This window comes from Rhinolophus ferrumequinum, chromosome 3 (assembly GCF_004115265.2).
Source record: "Rhinolophus ferrumequinum isolate MPI-CBG mRhiFer1 chromosome 3, mRhiFer1_v1.p, whole genome shotgun sequence".
NCBI classification, from domain to species: Eukaryota; Metazoa; Chordata; class Mammalia; order Chiroptera; family Rhinolophidae; genus Rhinolophus; species Rhinolophus ferrumequinum.
The window spans coordinates 2,529,518-2,557,445 of NC_046286.1; the positions used below are offsets into that span (position 1 = coordinate 2,529,518).

General features: G+C 54.1%; 4 protein-coding genes across 10 annotated transcripts; 2 read left to right on the forward strand and 2 right to left on the reverse strand.

Moving 5' to 3' along the window:
- Window positions 1-1,956: 1,956 nt before the first annotated feature.
- On the reverse strand, window positions 1,957-6,212 carry PRRT1 (proline rich transmembrane protein 1). Of its 2 annotated transcripts, none has more exons than XM_033093481.1 (4): window positions 5,436-6,212; window positions 3,958-4,496; window positions 3,191-3,313; window positions 1,957-3,051 (listed from the first exon to the last, which is right to left on the reverse strand). In XM_033093481.1, the coding sequence occupies exons 1-4, from the start codon at window positions 5,452-5,454 to the stop codon at window positions 2,875-2,877; spliced, it is 858 nt and encodes a 285-aa protein (XP_032949372.1). In that variant the 5' UTR covers window positions 5,455-6,212; the 3' UTR covers window positions 1,957-2,874. The 2 variants fall into 2 exon arrangements, with proteins under 2 accessions (XP_032949372.1, XP_032949363.1); XM_033093472.1 differs by having other exon boundaries at window positions 3,191-3,376; window positions 5,436-6,027.
- A 1,301-nt stretch (window positions 6,213-7,513) lies between these two features.
- On the forward strand, window positions 7,514-16,042 carry PPT2 (palmitoyl-protein thioesterase 2). 2 transcript variants are annotated; one of them, XM_033096917.1, is made up of 9 exons: window positions 7,514-7,866; window positions 8,737-8,948; window positions 9,204-9,357; window positions 9,754-9,849; window positions 9,938-10,045; window positions 10,798-10,881; window positions 11,000-11,084; window positions 14,070-14,124; window positions 15,689-16,042. In XM_033096917.1, exons 1-9 carry the CDS (start codon window positions 7,857-7,859, stop codon window positions 15,710-15,712), a joined length of 828 nt encoding a protein of 275 aa, XP_032952808.1. In that variant the 5' UTR covers window positions 7,514-7,856; the 3' UTR covers window positions 15,713-16,042. The 2 variants fall into 2 exon arrangements, with proteins under 2 accessions (XP_032952808.1, XP_032952800.1); XM_033096909.1 differs by lacking the exon at window positions 15,689-16,042 and adding an exon at window positions 14,304-15,118 and having other exon boundaries at window positions 7,536-7,866.
- Window positions 16,043-16,051: 9 nt separating this feature from the next.
- Window positions 16,052-18,626, forward strand: EGFL8 (EGF like domain multiple 8). The gene is made up of 9 exons (XM_033096923.1): window positions 16,052-16,126; window positions 16,652-16,772; window positions 16,983-17,105; window positions 17,213-17,325; window positions 17,436-17,531; window positions 17,642-17,812; window positions 17,895-17,974; window positions 18,057-18,210; window positions 18,463-18,626. Exons 2-9 carry the CDS (start codon window positions 16,672-16,674, stop codon window positions 18,507-18,509), a joined length of 885 nt encoding a protein of 294 aa, XP_032952814.1. The 5' UTR covers window positions 16,052-16,126; window positions 16,652-16,671; the 3' UTR covers window positions 18,510-18,626.
- Window positions 18,627-18,755: 129 nt separating this feature from the next.
- AGPAT1 (1-acylglycerol-3-phosphate O-acyltransferase 1) lies at window positions 18,756-27,714 on the reverse strand. 5 transcript variants are annotated; one of them, XM_033096878.1, is made up of 7 exons: window positions 25,712-26,008; window positions 21,702-21,910; window positions 21,380-21,513; window positions 20,898-21,073; window positions 20,638-20,733; window positions 20,451-20,523; window positions 18,756-19,982 (listed from the first exon to the last, which is right to left on the reverse strand). In XM_033096878.1, the coding sequence occupies exons 2-7, from the start codon at window positions 21,899-21,901 to the stop codon at window positions 19,798-19,800; spliced, it is 864 nt and encodes a 287-aa protein (XP_032952769.1). In that variant the 5' UTR covers window positions 21,902-21,910; window positions 25,712-26,008; the 3' UTR covers window positions 18,756-19,797. The 5 variants fall into 5 exon arrangements, with proteins under 5 accessions (XP_032952769.1, XP_032952783.1, XP_032952790.1 ...); XM_033096892.1 differs by lacking the exon at window positions 25,712-26,008 and adding an exon at window positions 27,518-27,714 and having other exon boundaries at window positions 18,764-19,982; XM_033096899.1 differs by lacking the exon at window positions 25,712-26,008 and adding an exon at window positions 27,162-27,183 and having other exon boundaries at window positions 18,764-19,982.
- Between the last annotated feature and the right edge of the window lie 214 nt (window positions 27,715-27,928).

Below are 27,928 nucleotides of genomic sequence, written 5' to 3' on the forward strand. Positions count from 1 at the left end.
ACAAACATGGGAGGTTCTCAGGAAGGCAGAGAACTGTTAAAATGCCATTTATTTTGGCTCCTGGTAATTTCTGGTCATTGGGTACTATTTGAGAGAGCAGTTTCAGTAGAGTAGGGAGTGAAAGCATTGTTCAAAGTGTTAAGAAACAGTGGGTATGAAAGACAGAACCAGACACATCTGTGACAGCAATACTCCTTATTTAAGGGGGGAAATGAGTAGGTTGTGAGGAAGTAGAGATTGCAAATGTGAATTCTTTTTTCAAGAAGTTTGGTGAGAGGGGCCAGCCTGGTGGCTCAGGCGGTTGGAGCGCCATGCTCCTAACTCCGAAGGCTGCCGGTTCGATTCCCACATGGGCCAGTGGGCTCTCAACCACAAGGTTGCCAGTTCAATTCCTCGAGTCCCGCAAGGGATGGTGGGCTCCACCCCCTGCAACTAAAATTGAACACGGCACCTTGAGCTGAGCTGCCGCTGAGCTCCCGGATGGCTCAGTTGGTTGGAGCGCTGTCCTCTCAACCACAAGGTTGCCGGTTCAACTCCCGCAAGGGATGGTGGGCTGCGCCCCCTGCAACTAGCAACGGCAACTGGACCTGGAGCTGAGTTGCGCCCTCTACAACTAAGACTGAAAGGACAACTTGACTTGGAAAAAAGGCCTGGAAGTACACACTGTTCCCCAATAAAGTCCTGTTCCCCTTCCCCAATAAAAATCTTTAAGAAAAAAAAAAAGAAAAAAGAAGTTTGGTGAGGAAGGCCCATTCAACCTGAAATCTCCAAAGGAGAACCCATGATTTCCAGACCCCGTCCCATCCTCCTCCCTTGTCTCCTATCCTGGTGCGTGGCTTTCCTTCTAGATTATTAATGCCACAAGGTCAGTGTTCACATCTGCTGTCTCAGCAGATGTCTCACCAGCATCCTGCATGGTGTCTGCATGTTGTATGAGTGCATACGTTCAGGATAGGACCCTGTCCTACAGGTGTACAACTGAAGATCCTAGGTCCACTGTTTGTGCCCCTCCCCCCACCAGAGGCTTCCTGGCCTACCTCAGCGTAGACTGCAACTAGACCCAGCTGAACTTGAGTCTACTGACTTCCTCGTTGGGGCTGTGGTCTGTTTGTGTTCCCCCCAAAATTCATATGTTTACATCCTAAAGTGCAGTGTGATATCACTGTGCAGCCTGTGGGAGCAGCTTAGGTCATGAGGGTAGAGCCCTCATGAACCGGATTTGTGCTCTTGTGGAACAGACCCCACAGAGCTCCCTAGCCTCTTCTGCCAAGTGAGGATACAGTGAGAAGGGCTGCAGAAGAGGGCCCTCACCTGATGGTGTTGACATCCTGATTTCAGACTCCCAGCCTCACAACTGTGAGAAATAAATTTCTGTTTGTAAGCCACCTAATCAATGACATTTTTGTTATAGCAGCCGGAATAGAATGAGACAGGCTCCTACAGCTCTCTGCTCCCTTTGCCTTCCCTGTTCTGGTACCACTTAGGGCTCTAATTCAAGTTGTCTGCCACCCTCCAGCCTGCAGGCAGGAACAGCTGTGGGTAGTTAGCATCTTTTTCCTGCCACCCTATTTCTGACAAACTTCTTCAGAATGCTCTGCCCTCTTCTTTCCTCCTGACTTCCTGGAGTTCTAGAGATAGATCTCTGGGTCTCCTTGTACATCTTCCCTCTTCGAAGCCCTAAGCCCCGTGTGGTAGGGAGTGGAAAAGGTGTGCTGAGGAAAGAAATCCCCACTGAGAATGGACCCCAAGGTCTTCCCAGGTTGGATCCCAGGGAGTCCTCCCCCATATTTGTGTCTGTCTCTCGGGTGTCCTGGAAATCTTTCTCCTCCCACTTTTGTGTCTGTCAGTTTTCTGCCCCCACCACCACACCGAAAGGGAAATGAGGGGAGTTGAAAGGGAGAACCAAAAGAGTAGGGTCTCTGCAAGGCTGCAGTCTTCCAAATTGTGGATAATGAATCCATTTAGACTCTTTAATATAGTCTTTCAGAAATTCACACACACACACACATACACACACGCACACACACAGATCAGAACAAAGCAGGGACTGTCCAGGAGAGCAGAGAGCGGGCGGCTTCCTCCCGACATTGGGAGGTCAGGACCCTGGGTTCCCTTCTGCCTGGCTGTCCAGGGATTGGGAGAAGTGGGAAGGAGTATTTACAGAGAACCGGAACGTAATCTTCATCCCAGGGTAAAGGGTCATAAACTGGGAACCTCCCAAATCTCATTCCAAAAAACAAAAAATAGGGGTTCGGGGATTAGCAAGAAAATCAGAGGAGACCAGGTGTAGGAGATGCGAAACTGTACAAGCAAAAACCGGATTGAGCTTGGGGGCGTGGCTACCCTGGGGCTCAGTCCTCGTGCTGGGAGAAGGGGAAGAGTCTAGTCTGTTGGTCTGGCAGCGAGGCCTGGCACCACAAACCCAATCATCGGACTGAATCACCCCGCGACGAAGAAAAGAAGGCGGAGCCTGCCGACCTGGAGGCGGGGTTTTGTCAGAGCTGGGGCGGGGCCTATAGAGGAGGCGGGGTTTGGGGGACCAGTCTCTAGGCTGCCAAGCAGAAACCCTGGGATCTCCTCTGGGGGCGCTGCATTTAGAGGGGGTGGGGGTCTGGAGCGACTGGGGGCCCGGCATTTGGCTGGGATCCAGGGAAGCGGTGTCCTTGGGGGTGTGGGGTTTGGCTGGGTTCCTGAGGAACTGGATTCGGAGCGTGCCCGCAAGGCGAGAGTTTCCGTGGAAGCCGAGTTTCGGATGTATCGAAGTCCGGTAGCTCCAGGGGCGGGTGTGCAGGGCGACCATTGGATCTGCGGCGTGACTGCAGAACGCGCTTGGGAGGTCGAGGGGCGCAGGGTGGGGCCCGGCCGCGGGCGTCCTTACGGATCCCAGTAGTTCTCGTGGTGCTGGGCGGCAATGATGATAACTACCGTGAGGATGGTACAGAGCACCATGGCTGCGATGCCCACCGCCAAGGAGATGAAGGAAAAGTTCCGGGCCTCGCGTGAAGCAATCTCCGCCGACACTATGTCTCCGCGGGCCAAGGCCGTGCGCACCTGCGGGGGAGGGGTGGGGAAAAGCGGATCAGAGAGCTGCACGTCTCAGCCTCCCTGTAAGATGCTCCCCAGAACGTCCAGCGCTCCCAGGGAATAAGAAAACCCGAGTGAGCCTCATCCCCGACCCTCCCACCCCCACCTGCACTGCCTTGAAGATGGCGATGATGCCCGTGGGCCAGAAGCAGCAGATGGTGGTCAGCACCGCGATCGGCATGTAGTCGTGCGGCGGGCGCCTCGGTTCCAGCAGTGCTAGCCCTGGACCCTGGGGCGGCGGGGGGAGCGTGGAGGTTACTCCCGTTCCCCCCGGGGTCCCGCCTGCATAGGGCTGTGGAAGGAAGGTCGGGGGAGGAGGGAAGAGGACGTTACTCTGACCCTCTCTGAGCCCCACAATGTTCTGAGCGGAGAGCGGTTTCTAAAGCACAGTTCTTGCTTGTTGCTTCTCAAAGAACCTGATCATCCACTCCCCTTCCAGAACACCCATAAATTCCAGCTAGGTCCGTCTCCTTCCCTCATTAACCTCATATTCTCAGGTATCTCCACGCTCCCTCCCCTACGGTACGGCCCCACCAGCGCTGTCCTGGCCTCATCTCAGACCTTGTTTCTTAACTACCTGTCCTCGCTCCTCTACTCACTCAGTCCCAGGTGTCTTCTCCTCATCTACTCTGTTCTCGCTCCCAGGCCATGATCTCTGACCCCAAGTGACAGCCATGCACCCCTTCCCTAGTTCCAGGCCTTTGCCTAATCCCTCCTTTCTCTAGGCCTTAACGCCACCCCCACCTCCGCCAACACAGCCCGGTCCCTTGGCTCTGTTTTTCTATCCCACCAGGCCCCAGTGTGTCCCCAATTCCAGGACCTGCTCCACCGGACCTTCCCCTTCTTCCGAGGCCCGTGTCCTCCGGTACTCACCGTGCCCACCGGGTAGACCGGCACGTAGGCAGTGCAAGGCTGCAGCTGTAATGGATAGCCAGGGGCCACGTAGCCCCCCAGAGGCAGCGTGCCTACCGCCCCGGTGTGCGTAGGCACCACGAAGCCCGGGGCCTGGGTAGTGTGAGAGGGCGCCGGCGGGGGTGGGGCGGCGGCAGCGGGCGGCGGCGGGGGCAGTGGGCCCTCGAAGCGAGTCTCCTGCAGGTAAGGGTCGGGTGGCATGCGGGGCAAGGTAGCACAGCCGGGTGGGGGCGCCCCGGAGGCTGGGCCCGGCGGGGCGTGGTGTGGGGGCCGCGGCAGAGTGGCAGAGGACGAGGGACCGCGCTGAGCCGTGGCCCCGGCGGAAGCCAGGCCGCCAGCCCCTAAGCGCGGGAGGGTAGCCGTGCCAGACTGGTGGTAGTGGTGGTGGTGGTGATGGTGCGACGAGGGGGCTGCCTGTGGGGGCGGGACGGGGGGTTCGGCTGGCGGCTGGGGGGCATTGTAGGGTGGTGGAGAAGTGTGAGGGACTGAGTCCGGGAGGCCTGGGGGCGGTGAGCAGAGGAGAGGGTACAGGGAGACATAAGACAGACATGAGATATGGAGGGGTATGGGAGAAATAGAGGGTCAGGGGTGGAGAAAGATAACGGGAGAGACAGAGGAGATGGGTGAGAAGACATCGCTCATTCTTGGGGCAGCAGAGGGGTTGTATCTAGGCCATCTGTGCCCCCCCCATTTCTGTCTTTCAATCTAGTTTCGAGGTCACAACTCTCCTCTGCTCCTCTCCCTTCTTCAGCAAGGGGCACACTGCTCTCACCAGCAGACTTGATCTCCTGTCCTCCTCGGCAGTAAGGCTGGTTGCCTTTGGGTTTGCCTATCCGAACTAGTCTTGCATGTGCACATGGGTAGACATGCAACACTGTGTTAGCATGTGCTCATTTCAACAGTTGTATAAACACATGTAGGGTGACATGTTCCACTGCAATGACTTCAGTGGGGGAGGGGTTACCCTAGACTCCCTGGGAATCTCAGTACTTCTTTTAAGGCTGATAAAAGAAGAGTCTGCTGGATTTTACTCCCCTGACAACCCCCATCTGATTGTGTCTTCATATTTCCCCACAGGATGTCTCCATGCCAGCCAGTGTCATCTGTCCATCTGTCACTTCCAGTGATGCTATCCCTGTAGTACCTGCTAAGCCGCTCTTGGACTGCCCTCATTGCCACAATCTCCCACCCCCCCAACCAACCTCCCACCCCCCCCACCCGCTGCCCATGTTGTTGGCAGGGGGCAGAGGCTGAAACTGGAAGGAGGAAAGGAAGAGAAGGGAGGGATATAGTAAGAAGAGGGGGATTTGAGGGGTGGTTGAGAGCTGGATAGAAGGGAACGACCTGCTACGGAGGGGTAGGGAGGGGGTTGGAGCCCAGGGTGGGGGTAGAGTCAGGAGACTGTAGAGAGGGTGGAGGTTTTGTTGTGGTTTTTTTACCTGACTTTTCCGATGACATGCCTGCGGTCTTGTTGGGACAGGGTCCTGAAGCTGGAGTTGGGGTCTCTGGCAGGCGCCGGAGTCTGGGTGCACGGATTGCGCAGCCAGCGGCAGCGCAGGAGATGGAGAGAAGACAGCAGCGGGGGGGTGGAGGGCGAGCAGGGAGGGGGGACAGCTTAAAGGGACAGAGGCGAGGGAGGGGGAGCCTTCAGACGTCCCCCCACTCGTCTCTCCTCCTCTCACCCCAGCATTCAAGCCCCCAGTTTGGGCTCCCTTGGAGTTGTCATGGAAACAGGGAGGCAAGCAAGACCAGGCAAGGGAGGTGCGACTAAGGAAAGGAAGGAGGGAGAGAGAACTCTCTAGAGTCTTCCCCTCCAAGACTGGCTGTAGTGACTAGATTGTGGTAAGAACTGAGCTGGTGCTCAGTGGATTCAATACCCCAGTTCCCTGCAGGTCTGGTTCACGCCAGTGAGGTCTCCCTTCCTCAGTTTTCCTCAGAATCCCTGCAAGGTCCCAGAATCTCCCAAATCCTTGGCCCTAGTTTCCCCACTTTAGGAGAGCTAACTGTGTATGAGAGAGAACTGTGTGCAGAGTTGAGACCTGCGATGGCCTGAAATGTTCCCAGAGTTATGGCCTCGACCTGCCACCCTGGCCTGGGGTGAATGGGGAGGTAAAATGGAAGGCTTGGGTCTGTAGTAATTCAGAGTAAGCCGGACCTGGGTAGGGGTCAGGAGATGGAAGGACGGAGAGGAAGCTTAAGGGAAGCACAGATACTTCCTTCCTCCAGGGTTAAGGAGCTAAAGCGCTTTGGGAAAGGGAGGGGTGAATCAACTGCTCATTTGTGGCAGCTCGGTTTGGGAATGCATGCTTGATTCCCTTTCCCCCTTTGCTTTTTGGGCTTCTTAGGGCTTCTTAGAGTTCCTGGGCCTGTCTGTGTTCACACCCATTCCTCAAATCCCACCCATCCACCACCCCCGCCAAGACACAGCGCCACCTCCTGAGCGGACCTGGGGGCACATCGGTATTTCCAGTCTTTTTATTTGCTTGTTGTATCTTGGGAGTGCATAGATGGGGAGAGGAGGTGAAGATCAGAAGTCCACCCAGGCTAACAGGAGTTGGGCTCTTTGGAAAAACACAGCTGGGGAATCATTATTACCCGCCACCTTTAGACTAGTACTTCCCAATTCACACCCGAGGCAGTCACTCTCCCCAGGCTGTGTCTTACTCCTCTGTCTAAGCAGAGACTACAGAGTTGTACAGAGACCCTGACCAAGGCCAATCCCAGGCTGCAGAGATTTAGGTAAAGGCCCAGGCCAGTCATTCTGGGTTCTATGATGTTTGTGTGGGCCCCTAACCCTCCACCCCCCACCTCATCCTCATTCTACAGAACTCGGGGGCTCAAATTAGTTTTACTGGGAGAGACTTTAGACTGGCAAAGACCCTATGAACAAAGGGAAGGGTTCAGATAAGCCAGGAAATCATTTTCTCAAGGGAAATATCTCTAAATACTAAGAAAAAGACCTAACTGGGCACCTGGGTGTCCAATAAACTCAAAAAGAGTCTGGAGGCTTTGCTAGAAAAAAAGGACAAAGATTTATTCAAGTGTCTTAGGATTTACGAACTGGTAACATATTTAGGCAATATCCAGAGTGTTCTGAAGAAGAAAAGCTGAGGGCTCTTACAGTAAAAAGTACATTCTTGAGAAGAATCAGTTTTGCATACTTAGCCTCTGGATTGGTCCTCAAGATGACCAGTGATCTGGGTAACGCATGTTAGGTGGTCTGGATATCTGAATATTCTTTCCTTAGCCCTCAGGGGGTAATCAGGGTTATCTAGAGGTCTGATGTATATACAGAGATTGATGAAGGACAAGAACGTTCAAAAGTTTAAGTTAAAACTAGAATAGAGGGTGGCCGGTTGGCTCAGTTGGTTAGATTGCAGTGCTCCTAACACCAACGTCCCCAGTACAAAAAAACAAAAACAAAACACAAGAATAGAATCGTTTCTTCATACCTAAATCTACTTGATTTTAGTAATTTAGCAGCGTGGCTATAATGAGTCCATTTTACTTCTTCACTCTATGACTCATGGGTATTGGGTAGGGGTCACAGATGGAGGAGCAAGGATGCCTAAACTTGGAAGTCTGTACTGAGCAGAGGGTCTGGGTAAGGAGCTTCCCACAGGAGCTCTCGGCTAAGGGCTAGATTGTGGGGGTCACTCTGGTTGAAAAGACAGTCGAAACCACACTAGCTAGCATGAGTCAGTGCTGCCTCAGGGGCCCTCCGCCCCTTGGGGGTGGATCATTTATGGGGAGCTGAGTAGAGTAGCGCAGGAGAAACTGGGCCAGACTGCTGTTTTAGCTCGAAAGGCCTCGAGGACTCTCCGCGTCTGTGGAGACAAGGGCACTACACGCACTTCAGAATGAAGAGTTGTAAGAAGCTGACCTGGGGCGGGCGGGCAGGGGTGGGGTAGGGTGCTCCTGGACTGGCTCCAGTTCTCAGCAGGTGGACGCACGGACCAAGTGCAGAGTTCTTGCCCCATCCCCCTCAGCGCCCCGCTGGGGAGAGAAAGCGTCGAATTCCTCTGCGGAGCCGGACCCCAGAATGGGCCAAATCCAGGAGGAGATTTGGACCCCTGGGTCGCTGGAGCAGCAGGGCCGAGAGAGGCTTTCTCTCTATTCTCAGGACTTCTTTGCTGCTTCTTCCTCTCCTCACCGGTCTAAATGGATCGCTCCTCCTATTTCCTCCCCCGCTCCTAGGGCGCAATGGAAAGTTCCACTGCCCCTCCGGTCCCCGGCCTGCGTTGCAGGGGACGCTGGCACGGTTGCCAGGGAAAGCCCCGGACGTGACGGCTGAGCGCTACCCCGAGCAGCCGCCCCTCTCCTATCCGTCATTCCCCTGCGCATGCTGTCCTCATCCCCTTCCCCTCCCCCCGTGGGTTCCAGACAAGGGAGCCATAAACAACGGGCGGAGCGAGGCTCTCGGAGCCAGGCCAGGTGGGAGTTTGCACTCTCCCGGGGACCTGCGCTGCGGCTCAGGGTACTTTCTAGCAAAACCCCAGGTCGTACATGGCTAGGGTCGTGCTTTAGAAGATCCTGGGCCTAGGGACCCAGTCCTGGCTGAGTTGGGGGCGGGGCTTCGGGTGCACGTTGGTGAGTCTTCATGGTAGGGGGTGTGTTTGTGGGGAGATGACTGGAGTAAGTTAAAAGTTGGCTAGTTCGTGACAAGGACCCCGCACGGGCAGGGGAGACTGGATTGCCCGTTGTCCCGAGGGGAAGGGACATTTATCATCTCTCTCACAGGCCCTCATCGCCCCTTCTCAGGCGAGAGCATGGTGGGGCTCCGGGGGCCACGGCTCCCCCCGGCGGGGATCCTGCTCCTGTTGCCCTTCCTGCCGCTGCTGCTGCCTGCAGCCCCCGCGCGCCATCGCGCTTCCTACAAACCGGTCATCGTGGTGCACGGGCTCTTTGACAGCTCGCACAGCTTCCGCCACCTGCTGGAATACATCAACGAGGTCTGGCAGGGAACACTTGGTTGTGGGGCGTTAGAGGCCTCTACTACGCCAGAGGAGGGAGAATGCGAAACTGAAAACCGCCCCTCTGGGCCTGCCCAGTTCCTCGGGAGCTGGTGCTCGCGTGGGGGAGAATTGGGTGGGGGACGAGATCCTTGGTTCTAACAGGGCACAATGGGCATGTGGGCGCTGGCCAGGGGGTGCTGTGGAGGGGCTTCATAGTCCATCCCCGGTTGCAGCATTGCCCCTCTCCCACAGACACACCCTGGGACTGTGGTGACAGTGCTTGATCTCTTTGATGGGAGAGAGAGCTTGCGGCCACTGTGGGAACAGGTGCAAGGGTTCCGAGAGGCTGTGGCCCCCATCATGGCAAAGGCCCCTCAAGGGGTGCATCTCATCTGCTACTCGCAGGGTAGGTGCCCCTCGCTAAACTCCTCAGCACTATCTGCAGCGGGATCCTTATCTGAGGGACACTTTCTGTGTCCTTTTCTGAACCGCATTGCTCCAACAAGGGCCCTGGTGCCTGAGCCCTCCTTTTCTGACTTCCCTCAGCACCTGGGTCTCACCTCTGTGTGTGTCCTCAACGGGAGGGACGCTCCCTGCACTAATGCCCCTTCTTTCCCCATTACCCGTGGTTTTTGGACCTAAGGGATAGTGGGGCAGTAAAATACACCCTACAGTTAGAGTTAGAAGACCCAGAATCTAATTCTAGCTGTCACTTAACATGATGTGGGACGTTTTGCCACAGGGTGGACCTGCGTTCTCTGGGCCTTTCTTCTTTTTGTACATTGTGGTGTTCTGCCTACAGGGGGCCTGGTGTGCAGGGCACTACTGTCTGTGATGGACGAGCACAATGTGGATTCTTTCATATCTCTCTCCTCTCCACAGATGGGGCAGTATGGAGGTGAGTGGCTACTGTGGGCTTCATAGGGGCCCTGAGTTTGGGGGACACAAAGGTTGGGGGCCACTTGGCACTGCTGTTCTCTTGACAGACACGGACTACTTGAAGTGGCTCTTCCCTACCTCCATGAGGTCTAACCTCTACCGGGTCTGCTATAGCCCCTGGGGCCAGGAATTCTCCATATGCAACTACTGGCATGGTGAGTAGGGGATGCTAAACTGGAGGGTGGGGCCTGCTGCTTCCCCCTCTACCATAACCAACAGCAATAATAATGATGGTAACGTGTTTATTGAGCACTTACTGTGTGAACAGGCACTGTTCAGAATGCTTTATGAGTATCACTTATTGTCTCAGAAAGTACAGTCTGGTGCAGGGGTTGGCAAACTTTTTCTTTAAAAGGCCAGATAGTAAATATATTTAGGCCATATAGTCTCTGTCACAATACTCAGTTCTGGCACAGTGTGAAAGCAGCCATACACCAGGTGTAAATGAATGTGTCTGAGTTCCAATAAAACTTACAGAAACTAGCAGTGGCTGGATTTGGCCCATGGGTCATAGCATGCAAATGCCTAGTGTGGTTTTTCAGACCATGGATGCTGGGTCCAGACTAATTGGGTTTAAAACCTGACCCTGCTGGGTGACTTTGGGTGTTACTTAACCTTCCTGTGACTCAGTTTTCCTCATCTGTGCAATAATAATATAGCACTTACCTTATAGGGTGGTTATGAAAATTAAATAAATTAATGAATGTAATGTACTTTGAACAGTACCTGGCTCATCGTAGGTGCTAGATAAATGTGTTCACTAGCATGTTTACAATTATTACTGTTGCTACATTATATTCCTAGTCACCGTGTGTATTACTGTAGCCTTCTGACTGGTCTTCCTTCTCCAGTCTTGCCTCCTCCCCCTGCTTCTCTGACTATCTTTCTCAATGCTGTTTGTACCCAGACCCCCACCATGATGACTTGTACCTCAATGCCAGCAGCTTCCTGGCCCTGATCAATGGGGAACGAGATCATCCCAATGCCACTGGTGAGAACCCAGGCTCCTGCGTGGGTCCCATTTCTGCTTTTCTGTCCCTCTACGTTCCCCTCTCAAACTTGGCCTGAACCCTGTGACTGACTCAGGCTCTCTTCTTCCCAACCTGCAGCATGGCGGAAGAACTTTCTTCGTGTGGGCCGCCTCGTGCTGATTGGGGGCCCCGATGATGGTGTGATTACCCCTTGGCAGTCCAGGTAATAAGGGAATGTGTGGCCTGAAGGTTGGCTAAGGATAGCCCCTAACCGCCACCAATCTTCATCTCTTGCCTACAACTGGTCCCACTCTTCAGTTAACGTTCCCCACCCTTCACTTTTCTGTCACCCAAAACTAAAACCTGGGAGTCATCTCCCAACCCCTTGTATCTAGCCAGTCACTAATTTCTGCTGACTCTACTCCCTTCCATCCCCATTTGTAAAAACTTTGAAATAATTGCGGATTCAAAGGAAATTGCAAAGATGGTTTAGAGAGGTCCTGTGTGTCCTTCACCCAGTTTCCCCAGTGGTCGCATCCTATGTAACTATAGCACGATAGCAAAACCAGGAAACTGACACTGGTACAACACGTGGAGATAGTTCCAGGCCATTTTATCACATTTCCTATCACCTCTTGTACTTTCCTGGGCTGCTGTGGTAGTCTCCACACTTACCCCTTCAATCCAATTCCTCAGGAAGACCCATGGCTCCAAGGCACTACGTGCGTATTACAGATCATGACGAGTGACCTGAAATGTCACCTGGTCTGCTTTAGTCACTCAGATACTCACTGAGCACTGTGCAATGGCACTGTTCTGGGCCCTGGGGTTGCAGCTGGAAATGAGAGACAAGCCTATGACATTACGTAGCTTACGTTCTAGTGGGGATGACAGATAATACATGCAGTATACACGTCGGGTGTAATACAACAAGGCAGGGAAGGGGTTAGAGGATGACTGAAGCCTATTTTAGAAGTAGCCAGAGAAGTTCTCCTGGAAGAGTTGCCATTTGACCAGAGACTGAAGGAAATGAGGGAAGAAATTGTGCAACGACCTGGGGGAAGAATGACCCAGGGAGAAAGAGCAGCACCTGCACAGGCCGTGGGGCAGGTGTGAGGAAGAAGAAGGCCAGTGTGGCTAGAGTGCAGGGAGCCGGGGAGACGGTGGGAGAGGCTGAGAGAGGTAGCAGGGAGCCAGTGACGTGGAGCCTTTGTAGGGCAAAGTAAGTGCAGTCCTTGATTTTTTTTCTTTTAGTCTAAAATATACACAACATAAAATTTACCATTTTTAAATGCGCAGTCCAGTGGCATTAACTACATTCATATTATTGTGTGACCATCGCCTCCTTCTAGCGCCAGAACTTGTTGTTTTCTTCCCGAACTGAAACTCCATACCCATTAACGCTAGCTTCTCAGCCCTGCTTCCGCCCAGCCCCTGGCGAGCACGACCCTTGGCTTTTTATTCTGAGTGAAATGGGAAGGCATCCGAGGGTTTTGAGTAAAGGAGCAACATCCCTTATAGTAAGAGATGGGATTTATTTATATTTCATTTCAGATCTACAACAACCCTGTTGAGATAGTAATAGCTCACACTTATAGCACCTTTTATGTCCCAAGACACTATTCTAAATACTTTTCAAATAAAATGCATTTAATTCCCACAACTCTATGGGTGATTACGATTATCCTCATTTGACATATTAGGAAACTCGGGTGCAAAGAGATTAAATAATTTGCCTACATTCATAGAGTTGGTAAGTGGTGAAGTCAGGCGACCTGACTTAACCACAGTGTTTTACTTCCTCTTTACAAAGAAAGTATTTATTATATAGGGCAAAGAGGATAAGTAACATGCTCAGCTGCACACAGTGGGGAGTATATGGCAGCGCTGGAGTTCAAATCCAGGTCTGTGTGTCCCTACTGCTCTCTTACACCTTACGAAACCCAGCTCTTCAATACGGCCTCCAGGCTCCAGCTCAGCTCCCCCCTGTGCACAGCTGTGCCTCACCTCTGCCTTTGCTCTTACTGCTCCATTTGCCTCGGACAGCCTTCCCTAGGTCAAGGTCATCCCTGGGAAGTCTTCGTTGCTGCTCTAAAACTAGTGCAGTGGCTTCTCATCTTTGCTCCTGTTGCCCGTCTGACTTAACACTGTTAGCATCTGTTTAGTGATTCATGGCCAGCAGCCACTCAGTGCTCATGCCAGTCAAATATTGATTAAACAAATTTGAAGACCTTTTTATTTTGAAGTAATGTCACACTTAAGGAGTTACCAAACGAGTACAATGTGATCTTGTATACCCTTCACCTAGATTTCCCAAATGTTACCATTTTACCATGTTTACATTAGCGTCCTCTCTCTCTAAACACACACACACACACACACACACACACACACACACACAGAGAGGGTGCCCCTAAAAATGTATACACATTTTGAGAGATGTTATGTATGCTCAAGCAGTAGTTCCCCATAATCAGAAGTGTCTGGACACTGATGGTAACCACTTTGAACACCTCTTGTAACTGCAGAAGTCAAACGTGACTATATATGGAGTATTACAATTTTAATACAGTTTTTTCCTTTCTTAAAATGTGTATACATTTTCTTGACACCCTCTGTATAGGGTGTGTGTGTGTGTGTGTGTGTGTGTGTGTGTGTGTGTGTGTATACCATTTGAAAGTAAGTTATAGACATAATATCTCTTTATCCCTAACACTGCAGTGTGACAGTGCAGATCTCCTATGCACAGGACTTTTTTCATGTATCCACCATACAATTATCAAAACCAGGAAATTAACATTGATATGGTACTCTATAGACCTTCACATTTTTCCAGTTGTCTTTTTAGAAAAAAACAAATGCAATGCAAGATCCAACCCAGGATCATGTGTTGCATCCAGTCGTCATACTTTAGCCTCTTCATCTGGAATACTTCCTCAGTCTTCGTCCATGACTTTGACAGTTTTGAAGCCAATGGGCCAGGTATTTCCTCATGCTTAGCGTCAGGTTATGCATTTTGATGGGAATTCGGCAGAAGTGACGCTGTGTCCTCAGTGCATCACCTCATGAGGTACATGATGTCCGGTTAAATATTTTGAGTGTCCCCCCTGCTGCCTGTCTCCCGAACAGGCCGCGAGTTCCTGAAGGACCCTCGCCCACCTTGATTTTTTCCAGCTCTCCTGATCACCACCCTCCTTTCTCTTTGTAGCTTCTTTGGTTTCTATGATGCAAATGAAACGGTCTTGGAGATGGAGGAGCAACTGGTGAGTCCCTGGGACTTCTTCCTGTCTTCATGCCCTGTCCCACCTCAGTCTGTCAACCTCCCTGCCACTGAGCCATGAGCTGAAAGGTTCACTCTGTGGGGAGGGGGCCTGGAACACCAGCAGGAACTCACTTTGTCTCTCCCGTGTCTTTCTTCCATGCCCCTTCACCCACCTCGAAGGTTTATCTGCGGGATTCTTTTGGGTTGAAGACTCTATTGGCCCGAGGGGCCATAGTGAGGTGTCCAATGGCTGGGATTGTCCACACAGCCTGGCACTCCAACCGCACCCTTTATGAGACCTGCATTGAACCTTGGCTCTCCTGAGGACGTCCCCAGGGATCCCCCAGGAACTCCCTGGCCCCGACGCCAAGTGGTGGCCTTGAAAAGCAGATGCCAGGCTCTTTTGTGCCTGTGACCACACCATTGCTCCCACACTGCCCCCACCAACAGGGCTTCCAGGTCCTCCCTCCTCTGCTCCATGAATGACAAATCCTGGTCTCCCCCACCTCATGCCTTCATTTGGGGGTTGCTCCATGCTCTCCTATCCTCCCAAGGCCGAGGTTGGGAAGTGAGAAACCAGGTTTTTAACTTGTGGCTGCTCCTCCATCTCTGGCTGCACAGGAGGAGAACCCAGCCCCTGCCCACCACAGGGGTCTCCTTCCAGGCCGCTCAGGACATTTTTAGCTTCTGTTCTCTCCATGTTCCCGTTTCCTCTGAACTCCCGTTGTCAGCCCTCCCAACCCCCAGGAAGGATGACCCATGAGAGTGGGGTTCTGAGGCTCCCCTATGGGGACTGTTCCATTCTTGAAGTGTCAGTGTTGGGGAATATCTGTGGCCTGCAAGGCCCATCTCAGGTTTGGGGATCCCCCAGTCCCTATGTTCAGTGTTGGGGTACTCCCTGGGAGCCTAGTTTCTTTGAGGCCCCAGCCCCTCTTTTAGCTACCCTTGAATGGGTGTTACCCCTATATTTATGGAAATAAAGTTCCATTTCCTCAGTGTGGCTTGGCTCATTTCCAGGTGAGGGGGGCCTGGCTCCCCAAAGAGGGTGGGGATGGAGAGTCCAAGGCCTGGGTGCCCGGATGCCTGGTCTGGGGTGGACCCCCTTGGTGTTTCCGCTCTCTCAATGCCCATTCTGTGTGGGTTCCTGATTCTCTGTGGGTTCTTTCCTGCTGAGGACAATTCTCTTCCTGTCCCAGCATAAGATTGGGGGACTGAGCCCAGGGCTGCAGTGGTTTGTGCCCCAGCCTCATGGATGGAATGCGCCTGCCACCTCCAGGCTAGATGAGGGGGCTAAGGGTCAGGGTGGGCATCTATTGAGCCCCTTTTCAACTTCTGTGGGCCAGAGCTGGGTGAGGGGCTGGACAATGAGCCTCCTCTTCCATGATAGAAGGAATTTCGGTAGAGACAATAGGGCCCTGTCTGCTCTGGCATGGGGGGCGGTGGCTGACTCAACTCTGCCTGGCCAGGCCCTAACAAATGTCAGCAAGAAATGGGGTCAGTTTTCCCCTTGGTGCCCTGGCTGCCCCCTGCCCTCCGTGATGACTTGCCTTTCTTTCTTTCCCCAGCTGACCTTGCCTCTTCTCCCATGACCTGACCCTGCTTTGTTCTCTACCAGCTCTGTCTCTCTCCCTGCCCCCCCATTTCTCCCCCAGTCTGTGATGGGTTGAAGGAGGGAGGCGAGAGCCAAGGGTACTACTGGTGGTGGTATAGAGCTAGGAGTCTCTGCTGATCTGGGAGGGTTTCCAGAAATAAGGGGCCTCAGAAGGTTGGGAAGATACTTCTAGGGGGCCTGTTGCCAGAGTGGGGGTGAAGGTAGTGGGACTTGGAGCCCCCTGAGCTGACCAAACTGGAGCTACGGAGGAGGCGGCGTGTGGGAGGGGGCAGAATGGGAGGACTCTGTCTGGCCCAGCCCCTCCTCTCCCTTGCAGCGCCCAGCCTGCCCACCAGTCTGAGCTGCTGCTGCTGACACTGGTTGGCCTGAAGTCTCTGGGAGAGAGAAAAAGGCAGGTGGCGAGGGAATGTCAATGGAGAAAGAGTGGGGGTCACTCAGAGCCTTAGAGTGAGTGTGAGTTGGGGGGTGTAATCTGAGTGAGGGGTGTATGTGATGGTGTGAGCATGGTAAGAATGTGTTTTAAGGTGTGGACTTTCTAGTTGTGTGGGTTCAAGCAAGGAGGGAGGGGTATAGTGGTGAATACTTGAGGTTTTGAAGGTAGGAAGGTTAAGGTAGAAAAGGGCATGTTACAGCTAGGAGGGTCGTGAGGGGAGGGCTAACTGTGTGTGTAGAGGGGAGGTGGAGGGAGTGTGTCCGGGTGTGAGCTTGTCTGATGCTGCATGGACCACGAGATGCTAATAAAGAGAGGGGCGGCGTTAGTTAAATGTACACACAGGCGGTGACAATCCTGGTGACTAGTGCACCTTTGTGTGAATGAATGTCCTGTCACCCTTAGAGGGCACCAACGGATTGTTCCTGGTGAGCTGGAGAAGTCCATAGAGGGAAAGGGCCTTCATTAACCCCTTCTTGTCTGCAGCCCGCAGTCCAGTCAGAATCATGGGGCCCAGGGCTGAGCTGTGCACTCTCTTAGGCGGACTCTCATTCCTCCTCCTCCTGATGCCAGGCGAAGGTTCCAAGGGTGGATCCCTCAAAGAGAGGTGACAACAGAAGGGGTGGGGCCAGGGGGAGGTCTTCTGGAAACCTGCTGGGGTGGGGCTTCACAGGTGGCAAAACAAAGTTTAGAATGGGGTCGAAGCTGTCACCTGGAGCGAGGGCGGGGCCTCAGTATACCTAGAGGCACCTGGGACTCCAGGCTCCCCAGGGCCTGGCCCACTCAATGTCTCCCACCTTCTCCCACATGGGTGCAGTCAAGGGGTCTGCTCCAAACAGACTCTGGTGGTCCCGCTCCGTTACAACGAGTCCTACAGCCAACCGGTGTATAAGCCCTACCTGACCCTGTGTGCTGGAAGGCGCATCTGCAGCACCTACAGGTGAGGGATGGGGAGCCTGGATTTGGGGTCTTTCAAGAGGAACCCCAAGAACCCAGACCAGGACCCATATGCCAGGGTCCAGAGCCCTGTGCTGTGCTGTGTTCCAGGACCACTTACCGCGTGGCATGGCGGGAGGTTAGGAAGGAGGTGCGGCAGACCCACGCCGTGTGCTGCCAGGGCTGGAAGAAGAGGCATCCAGGGGCACTCACCTGTGATGAAGGTGAGGCTGGCTCTTCCCAGGCCCCTTGGTTGGCCCCTTGGTTGGCGCGCCCACGGGTCTAGGGAGCCGGTGGCGGCCCAGTTCCTGAACAGCCCTTCCTGCGCCCGCAGCCATCTGCACCAAACCCTGCCTGAACGGAGGCGTCTGCGTTCGCCCGGACCAGTGCAAGTGCGCCCCCGGCTGGGGTGGGAAGCACTGTCACGTGGGTGAGTCGGCTCGCCCTCCCCAGCGGTGGCGCGGGGCCCTCCTTGCCCACCCCCCGGGGGCGCCCGCCCCCGCCCCACTCCCTCAGCTCTCTCCTTTTTCCTGTAACTAGACGTGGATGAATGTAGGACTGGCGTCACCCTCTGTTCGCACCGTTGCCTCAACTCGGCAGGCAGCTTCACCTGTGGCTGTCCCCACGGCCTGGTGCTGGGCCTGGACAGGCGCACCTGCACAGAGGGGTCCCCGCAACCCCCGACTAGTGCCAGCATCCTTAGCGTGGCGGGTGAGCGGCGGGAGTGTGGGCCGCGGGAAGGGCCAGGCTGGTGGCAGGGCCCGGGCGGTAGTCATGCTCTCCTTTCCCCCAGTTCGGCAAGCGGAACAGGGTGAGCGCGCCTTGAGGCGAGAGATTCATGAGCTGCACGGGCGTCTGGAGCGACTGGAGCAGGTGAGCTGGGGTGCCTGGGGCCAATCTGGCTGGGCAGGGCTCTCCCCATCTGCAACACCCTGAGGTACCTCTCCGTTTGTAGTGGGTTGGGCAGGCCGGGGCCTGGGTCCGAGCGGTGCTGCCTGTGCCACCTGAAGAGCTGCAGCCCGAACAGGTGGCAGAGCTGTGGGACCGGGGCGACAGGATAGAGTCTCTCAGCGACCAGGTGCTGCTGCTGGAGGAGAGGCTAGGCGCCTGTGAGTCTTCATGCCCCTCTGCTGGGACCCCATCCTCCAACAGTGGCCCCCAGCTCTTCCCAATTCAGTTTCTCTTTTCCTAAAACCCTTGCCCAACACTCACTGTCCCCAGATATCTGCACTTCACCACTCCTTCTGGTACTGTCCCCAGCCTGGTGGTTTCACTTATTGTTGGGTGTCGGTCTCACACCCATTCCAGGCTGGAGGCAGTCCACAGCCAATATGTCTGCCTGTCTCCTTGTCATTAACCAGGCTCCTGTGAGGACAATAGCCTGGGCCCAGGCCTCAATGGACGATGATGAGGAAGCAGTGCAGAGCCCCTGCCCCCTAATTTATACAGAAACTGGATCCACTGATGTTTTGGGATTCACCAGCTGGGGAGCTGCAGTTAAGGTGACCTGCCACTGAGGAGCCGTGAGCATGGGAACTTCAGAGAACTGAAGGGGAAGGCAGCGTGTCTCGGCCTGTTCCAGTCTTCACGCCGAGGCAGCTTACCTGGGCATGGGAACTGCCCCTTCAGCTCCTGAACAAACGCAGCCAGAAAGTTTGCAGATCTCTCTCTCAATTTTTATTCTCGGGGCCTTGCTGTTATCCAGATAATTAATAAAAACCAGCCACGCAAAACTGAATCCCACCCTCTCCTTTTGCTCCCAGCCCACCTCCCTGTTGTGGGCACAGGTCTGGGATGGGAGGCAGAGAGTGGCTAATGCCACAGGGAGGAAATGAAAACTGGCTCAGAGGGAGGAAGCCTCAAAAGAAAGAGAAATAAATTAAAAAGCCCTCCCATGCTCTCCAGCGTTCAGCTCCTTCCCCCAAGTCCTCAGGGAGCAATGAGTGCAGCGCCTAATGTCTGCCTCTTCCCCCTGTGTCCGGTTAGACTGGTACGACAGGGCTGCAGGGGGATGGGTAGGGTCAGGGCCACGGAACTGCACGACAGGGACAGGGAAGCGGAAATGTGAAGACCAAACTGGCATCCAGGAGTGTGCTCAGTCCTGGGCACGGGCAGGGAGGAGACCTTTGGGTGAGAAGAGTCCAGCCTCCACTGACAGGAGGCTCCATGGGAGGGAGCGTGAAGGTGCTGAGAAGTGTTCCCAGGAAGAGCCTGGGAGGAGTGTTCCAGGCAGGGCTTCCAGCCACAGCACGAGTCCTCCACCCCACAAACGGATGAGTCCACTGAATCCATGGACCTGGGGGCGGGGGTGGGGAATTGTTCCACAGAATGGATGAGTCCACTGGCCAATGTGGGGTGAAGGGGGAGAGAAGACCACAAAGGAAGAAGGTCCACTGGGGACAGGATGGAGTGCTCCACCCTTGTGTAGGCTGAGCCACTGGAGATGAGGGGGAGGCAACTGTCCCACAGACACGATGGCACAGGAGGTGGGTAAGGGTCAGAGTGGGGACTGCATGGAGGCAAGAGAGTCCATGTGGGGAGCTGGGGAGGGGCAGGGACATCCACTTCAGAAGCTGAAGATTCCAAAGAGGAGGCCTAGTGGGGAGAGGGGAAATGAGGAAGAGGGCTTGGCCCTGTGTCAGGACCCACTGGGCGTGTAGGTGTGTGGAGGAAGGCGCGGGAGGTGGGAGGGGCGCTCAGAGCCCGGCCTCGCGTGCTCCTCCGGGCTTCTTCAGGTAGTCACCACCACCCTTGCCATCACTGGAGATTTCCCGGAAAATGGTGAGCATGGAGTGCCGGACTCTGTCAGCCAGAGCTGGGACGTCGTCTGATGTCAGCCCTTCTGTGGGCACTGGGGGCAGCACCCGGACCTGACATCGCCCTGGGAAGGGGTGAGCACCGTCAGGGCCGGTCTCCCCAGGCCTCTGCCCACAGGGTGGGCCCAGTTTGTGAGCTCTCCTGCTACTCCCCTCCTCGACCTTCCAGTTCTCTTCCCCGACCCTCGACAGGTGCCCCTCTGCCTGCCAGCTGCCACCTGCTCTTTGAAGGCCTCCTGTCCAAAGCCCTCAAACCCTAGTCCAGGCACAGCACCCTCCCAGCCTCCGTTGTCTAGGCTGAGTGTTTCCTGCTGAGTGTTACAGCTTCACGCACACAGGCCTTCTCTCTCCTGGTCTCTGGCAGGGACCAACTGTTACCTATCTAGCAGAGCATGGTGGGTGCTTAATAAATACTTACCGGTTGTTGTGGGGCCACACTAGACAATCCGGTGGACACTGCCTCTGGGGACATCCCTCTAGCCTCTCCCATGGCCCTTTGCCACCGCCACCCCAGATCGGCTCAGAACCCTCACCTGAAGTGAAGCGGCGCTCCTTCTTGCAGTAGAAGTCTTGATAAGAGGACATGACTATGGGGACAATGGGAACCTGGGGAGGGGAAAAGCCATTAGCTCACAGCTCCCTTTAGAGGACCCCATGACCAGAGAGGAAGGGACGGTGGGGGGTTGGGGGCTCAGCAGCAGAAGGGGAGGTAGTAATCACCTGGGCCTGCACTGCGAGGTGAAAGGCGCCACGTTTGAAGGGCAGCATGGAGCCGTTGTGGTTTCTTGTACCCTCAGGAAAAACCCAAACCCGCACCTGGGGAAGAAAGAGGGTCCAGAAGCCACACACACAGGGCTGCGTCACCAAATGGTTGTGATGCTACCATGGGACTTCTGAGGCCCCTTGGCCCCGCACATCAGTTACCTTACACCTGTTCTACTCCATAAGCCCCACCGGCCCACAGCCCCAGGCTGACTCACGTCCTGGGTGAGCAGGGTCTGGGCGACCTCAGACATGACACTGATGGCATCCCCAGTGCGCTTCCGGTCAATGAAGATGACTCCAGCCAGCCAGCAGGCCAGCCCGGCAGAGCCGGCCCACAGTAGTTCACGCTTGGCAATAGGCACACAGCGGCCTGGCAGTACCTCCATCATCCCTGGGGTACAGGTGGGGGTGGGGTGAGGCAGGGTCACCAGAGGCGGCCCACCTTACCCAGGGCATCCCTCACACGAGGGCCTGAGCATAAAGGAAGAGAGACCAGGGGGCAGGGGCGGGAAGCCCGCAGTGGAGGGAAGGGTGACTAACGGTTTACAAACCCTGCTTATGAGGGAGCTGTACCCCAGGGAAATAAGGCGATGTCCCAGGTGACGGGGACTTGAGGACCCCCAGGGGAGGAGATTCTGGGGAAGGTTCCAGGAGGAAGGGCATGGCTGGGGGAGGTGTGTCCCATGTGGGGTCTCACCAAGCAGGTCAAGGGAGCTCTGGTGGTTGGAGACGACGACGTAGGGCTGTGAGGGAGGGAAGTGCTGAGCCCCTCGCACCTCCACTCGGATCCCGTACAGGTATTTGATGTGGAGCAGCATCAGACGCAAGATCCTACGGGGTCACGGCAAGGGGTTCCAGTGGGACCCACCCACATCCCCTGCATGCCTCAGGTCCCTCCCCGCCCCCAAACTCCTTTCGGTCATCTTTCCAGTCCTCTCCCGTCTCTCCTACACACCCGACGCTTTCCCCATCGCTCCTGACCCTTAGGTCCCCTCATCACCCGACGCCCCAGCCCTTACTTCATGTTCTCGACATTGCGTCCTCGCACGGCACACACGGGGATGGCGAGCACAGCCAGGAAGAGGATCCAGCCATTGTAGAAGGCCATCTTGAAGAAGTACTTGGCACTGGGGCTGCAGAACCACAGGGTGGGCAGCAGGAAGAGTAGCAGCAGGAAGAGCAGCAGCAGTACAGTCCATGCCCCTGGCCACAGCTCCATTCTGGTCACCTGCAGGGGCAGAGCGAGGGACATGGGCCTGATTCCTGGAGGGGGCTGAGGTGGGCAAGGTGCAGAAGGCAGGCGACACAGGATGGGCCCAGGGCTCCCATCGAAACCCACCCAGGAAGCCTCTCTAGGATGGGGTCCGACGAATGGGAGCTCGGGGCTTGTCTCCCAGCCCCCCCTCTCTCTGAAGGCTCCACATATGTTCAGACAGACGAGACATGAGACGTACACCCACAACTCAGACACAGGACAATACAAGGACAATACACATGAGAGCTAACACTAGTAGCTGGTAAGGATCTTATAGTGGCCTACACCTGCGCTGGCCCATGCAACAGCCACCGGCCACATATGGCTCCTGAGCACTTGAAAGGTGGCCTGCTTCGAATTGAGACACGCTGGAAGAGTAACACACGCATCAGATCTCAAAGACTTTCAATGAAAAACGGAATGTAAAATATTCCATTAATAATCTTTTATATTGATTACATTTTGAAATTATAACCTTTTGTACATACTGGGCTCAATAGAGCATATTATTAAAATTAATTTCACCCTGTTACTTTTTACACTTTTCAATGTAGCTACCAGAAAATTAAAAGTGACATAGGTGGCTTGCATTCTATTTGTGTTAGGGCTCGTCTATATACTATATACTCTGTTAAACCACAAAATTTACATTTTACAGGAAACAGGCCCAGAGAGGTTAAATAACTTCCCTGAGGTGATACGGCTCACCTGAGGTGATAGGTGCTCCCCAGCTTACACCTAAGCAGCTGTGCCCCTAACCACTGAGTCACACTGCCGCCTGTATGTATATACAGAGGTGCACACACAGCAGACAGCAGGCACAGCGAAAGTGACGAAACAGCCGCAGACATTCTCAAGGGCCGACTGGCAAGAATAAAAGCGGTCACTAATGAAAAGAGACACCCAGTCATACAAAGACGGACCCGTTCACACACATATACAAATGTACAATAATACCCAGTAACAGATGAAGGATTGGAAATGCATACCTAGAAAAATCCCTGTCCACCCAGGCAGCCTCCCCCATTCCCAGGTAAAGACATAGACATACCAGAAATAATTACATCCATCAATCCTGCCTCCACCGACGGGCAAACAAATCCCACCACCCCTTCCCTCCCTTCAGCAACACTGGAGGCAGTTTGGTCAGCAGGTACAGGGGATAAGGCCTCACCAAGAGAAAATGGGGCAGAGTAAAAAGGACATCACACCGCCTGCCCTGGGAGAGGAAAGAGCTCAGGAGGAAGAGGCACAGGCATCCAGAACTGCCTTCTGGACTCTTCCTCCTTCCTCCACTCGGCTGCCTCGCGGCTAGGGGCAGGGTCAGGGTCACAATTCACAAAAATGGTGTTCAGGCAAATACGAGTCACTCCTGTTAAGGCCAAAGGCACTTCCTTCCAAGCTGTGCTCAAAGGTAAGCCCACTGCCAAGAGTGAAGGCCACAGGCAATAGAGGAAACACGAGACCCTGCCAGCCCTAAAATGGTGGGCTTCTGCGCTCTCCATGCCACTGGCCCTTCAAGTTCAGAACTGCGTTTCTCCCCTGGACAATCTGGAATGGGCTCCTAACGCTTCCCCTCCAATCCAGCTTCCACATGGCAACACAGCGCTTTTTCTGTAACACAAATCTGGGCATTTCCCTATCTTGTCTAAAGGCCCTTCTTGACAAGTTGACTTCTGCTTACGTCTTCGGCCACGTGCCCACAAATGCCTTTTTATCCAGACTGATTTACTTCAGTTCCTCAGACACACCACGATCTTTCATGCTTCCGTGCCAGTCAACAGGCTCTTCCTTTTGGCTGGAAAGCCCTTCCACCTCTTCTTCACTTGCCTCACTCAGCTCAGTGTCACTCTTTGGAGGTCTTCCTGAACCTCTCCAGGCCTGAGTTTTCATTACACTTTTATCTTGATCACTGGTTCTCAAAGTATGGAAAAGCAACTTCTTGGAGCTCACCCCAAATCTCCTGAATCAGAAATTCTGGGCATTGGGCCCATCAATCTGTATTGTAACAAGCCCTCCAGGTGAGTATAAGAACCACTGATCTTGACAGCACACTGTGTATACCTGCTGCCTGGCATTTCTGTTTCCTTCTCTAGTTTGTAAGTAGCTTGAAGACAGGGACTCTGTCTTATACCCAATGCCTAGGACAGAAGGAGGCATGGAAGGTGCTTGTAAACATTCGCTGAATAGACCATGAGGCGTATATATACCCACACAGCCAGAATAAATGACAGAGGCAACAGTTCTGAACATGAATAAGACAGCTACCCTCTTGGGGACTCTTAACCATGAAAAGAAAAGTCACTAAGAAAGCAGTGAACACACCCAGCCCAACAGTAAGCTACTCTGAATATACACATTCAATACACAGCCACAGTGAAGGCAGAATGACACCAAGATGGCACATACCACTGTACACACGAGAGAAACATACAGAATGGGGACTAACACGCCCCAGGGAAAAGATACTGCTGTCATCAAATACACGCCAATAGTGCAGAGTTGGGCACAGATAATGTCACTGCAAGGCTGACCCTGTGGCAGGCACTGTACCCAGCCACCAGAGAGAGAATGTGCAGAAGAGACACAGGCCAGGAAGATCAGCAAAGTAAGGCATACGGGGCTGTACTTTGGGGAGGCCCGTGACCTCCTCTAATGCGTAATATTGAGTGACCCTCTCTGGAGCAGAAATAGCCACAGATTTATAAGCACGATGGAGCGCCAAATGGCTTAATGAGCACACGGTTCCCAAAATACACTACCAATAACATTAAGAAATAAACAGTAAGTGTACCCATGAGCACACATGCTTTGGGCATGTCACATCAGTGTACTACACGGAGGGGCACACGTACCTGTGGTGTGAACCTTGACTGCGAAAACACATGCAGCAAAGCGGCTAATCTGATCACAAAACGAGAGTGTGCTAGTCAGTTAGGCCACAAAATAGCACACAGGAAGACTACTGCATATGGCGGGACCATGGACATAACACGTGAGCCCAAACAAAATAATCTTTACATGCTAAAGTAAACATGCATAAATACATCATGTGCAAGAAACATGAAACCAATAATAGATGTAATATGTATATGAAAACACACACTTGGGCATGTCCAGACTAGACAGGAGGCATAGACATAAGATAACGAGAATGAGAATGGACAATCCTGATGGAAAACAATGCACCATTTCTCCACAGCCTATGGGTAGCACAGGCTACCCTAGCAGCACACAAGCCATTAAATATGTCAAAGGTACACAGGCTCCATGTAGAAAACATGGCCCCCCACAAGGCATTCATGTGTCAGGAAGGGTCTAGCAGTGTGGACGCCCACTGAAACACAAGAGGCCCTGCGCCTACGTGGGCATGGACCTGTCTGAGGGCTTTCCTAGGAAGCAAATTCTGCTCGGGGAACGGGGGGCAATAAAAGGCTTTCTCCTCCGCACAACTGCCCAAGAGTCATGTGGCGCCAAAGGGCAAGAGGAGGAATTGGGGAAGGTTCAGGAACGCCCTCTCCAGGACTCCCTATCCACACCCCCATCCCAAATTTACAGGGTCTCCAGCTCTCCTTCCTCTTGTTTCTTTCATCCTTTCTCCCTCAGGCCCCCTCTCCTTTCCCCAGCAACCCTCTCCCCAGGCAGCTCTCAATCCTTTTCTCAGCAACCCTCTTCGCAGCCCGCCCTCCCAGACCCAGTCTCTCCCCCACCCTCTCCTCCACGTCCCTTTCAGCACCCTCGTCCCTCCTCCTCCCATCCCTTTCCAGCCCCCACCTCAGTGGGGTGGGGAGCCTGGGGGGCTGGCCCCCTCCCCAGCCAGTCTGCCGCAGCGGTGGTGGCGGGTGGCTGTGTCTCTGCCTCAGTCGGGGTGTCGGTGCCAAGGGGGCGACAGGATTTGGGGGTGTCCTAGCCCCGGCCGATGGAGGGGAGGTGAGAGTGGGAGGCTGGGCCCATAGCGGTAGGAATGGTGGGGGGTTGTCCCCCCAGCTCCCTCCCTCCCTTCCTGCTGTATCTCTGAGGGCTGGGGCTGCTGCTGCCGCTATCCCCCCACCCCTCCCCAACGCCTGCTGGTTTCCGGGGCTGGTCAGGAAGTAGGGGGCGGTGATGGGCGGCCAATTTTGCCAATCGCTTCCCAGGAACCCAGCCATCTCCTCCCCACATCTACCAGTCTTGTCTCGCTAGCTCCGCTCGGAGAGAGCTCTGCTGGGCTCTTCCTCTGTCTCTGTTCTCGGGCTCCAGCTGCATCTTTTTTTCCTCCATGAAATTCCCTGTCAGCACACATGACTTGCGTGTCCCTTCGTGCTGTATGCCTTCCTTGGCCCATTCCTTCTCAGTCTCCATCAGCTCTCCTGTCACTTTTTCTTGGTTTCTTTCTTTCTCCTTAACTCCCATACCTGCTGCTTGCTTATTCCCTCCCACTCTTTTCCAAGCCCCCTTTTCCTGTCCTCCATTCAATTCCAAATATTTATCAAGCACCTGCTATATGCCAAGCACCGAGTTCTTCACCTCTCTTTGTCCCTCGAGGGCTCCATCTCACCTCATCTCACCCTCCAGCCCTCTAGTCTGGTCTCTGCCCTTTGTCCCGCGCAGTATCTCGAGCAGCCCGACTTCCTCCTTCACACCTGCCCCCTCTTTGTAGAGAAAGGATACTCCCTGCCCGTTTTTCCATGCTCTTTAACCTCAGTACTTTTTCTTTTCCAGTTCCTTCCTATCAGTCTCCTTACTCACCTAAGCTGAGACAACCCTTCTCCCCAACATAGAATCTGGCTGCATCTATTCTTACAATGGAAATTGGGCATTAAGGTTGCTTTCTTGTAAAAAAAAAAAAAAGTGGCGAAGAACGCTGATTCTTCTGGGATAAACATGCCTTCTTAATTTTGTAGCCATCTATCTAGCTCCCTCTCTAGAACTCGTTCCCCATACTCCCATTATCCTCCTAGGATCATTCCATCACTCCTCCTTCCTTGGTCTCCACCTCTGCTCGACAACTTTTCCCCTAAACCTCTACAGAACTTCTGAACCCTCACTTTCCCTGCCCTCCTCTAGGCAACTTCTCACCTTTCCTCACTTGAATCACGTGGGACCTTTTATCTGGTTGCTACAGAACTGCCCTCAGCCCGAGCCTGCCCCGCCCCCGCCCCCAGATACACCTTTGCCCCGCTGTAGTTTACACGCCCTGGGGAAGAAAATGTAAGAACAGTGGTGGTAGTGGGAGGACTGTTACCTAGTTCTGCTCCTTGGGCCACAGTGAGGGTCACTGACTGTAGAACAAAGGCCCAAACCCGTAGGAAAAGCCCAAGCTTTGAAGCAGCTTTGCCTAAGTCCCAGGGGTCCCGCCCAGGAGGAAGACCCCAGTTCTGCGGGGAACCTTACAAGAAGGAAGGGGTGGGCCTAACCCCATCCCGCCGCGGGTCGCTTTAAAAAGGGGCGGGCCTTGCGCCTTCAGCATCCACTCACAAAGGGGTGGAGCTAGGCCTTTTCTGTTGTAAAGGTTTAAAACCGAGTCGAGGTCAGCTCTGTTCTACTGTGTCACTTTAAAGAGGGTGTGGGCCTTTAGTTCATTTCTGCTCTGTAAATCACCTAAAGAGGGGAGGGCTGAGTCGTCCAGCCGAGGGAGGTGGGTTAACACCAGCGCCGCAAATCGATGTCCGCATCATGGAAACGTCGGGCTATTCCCAGTTCTGCTTCCTTCTTCACTAAGAGCGAGGGGCGGACCCAAGTTCTGCTCTCCACGTCACCGAAGGAGGCCGGAGCCATTTTGAACCCTACGACCCTAGTGTTTGCCCTCTTTTCTGAGTTCTTCGCCGTCTTTTCCGATCTCGGCCAATCAGAGGCAAAAGAAACGGCCCAATCAGAGGAGAGAGAGACAGAGGGAGAGAGAAGGAGAGAAAGGGGGGGGGGGAGAGAGAGAGAGAGAGACCGAGACCACAGCCGGAGGACCCGGATGAGGCTGAGCCGAATCCTTTGAACCCGCTAACCCAGCGAGTTGTA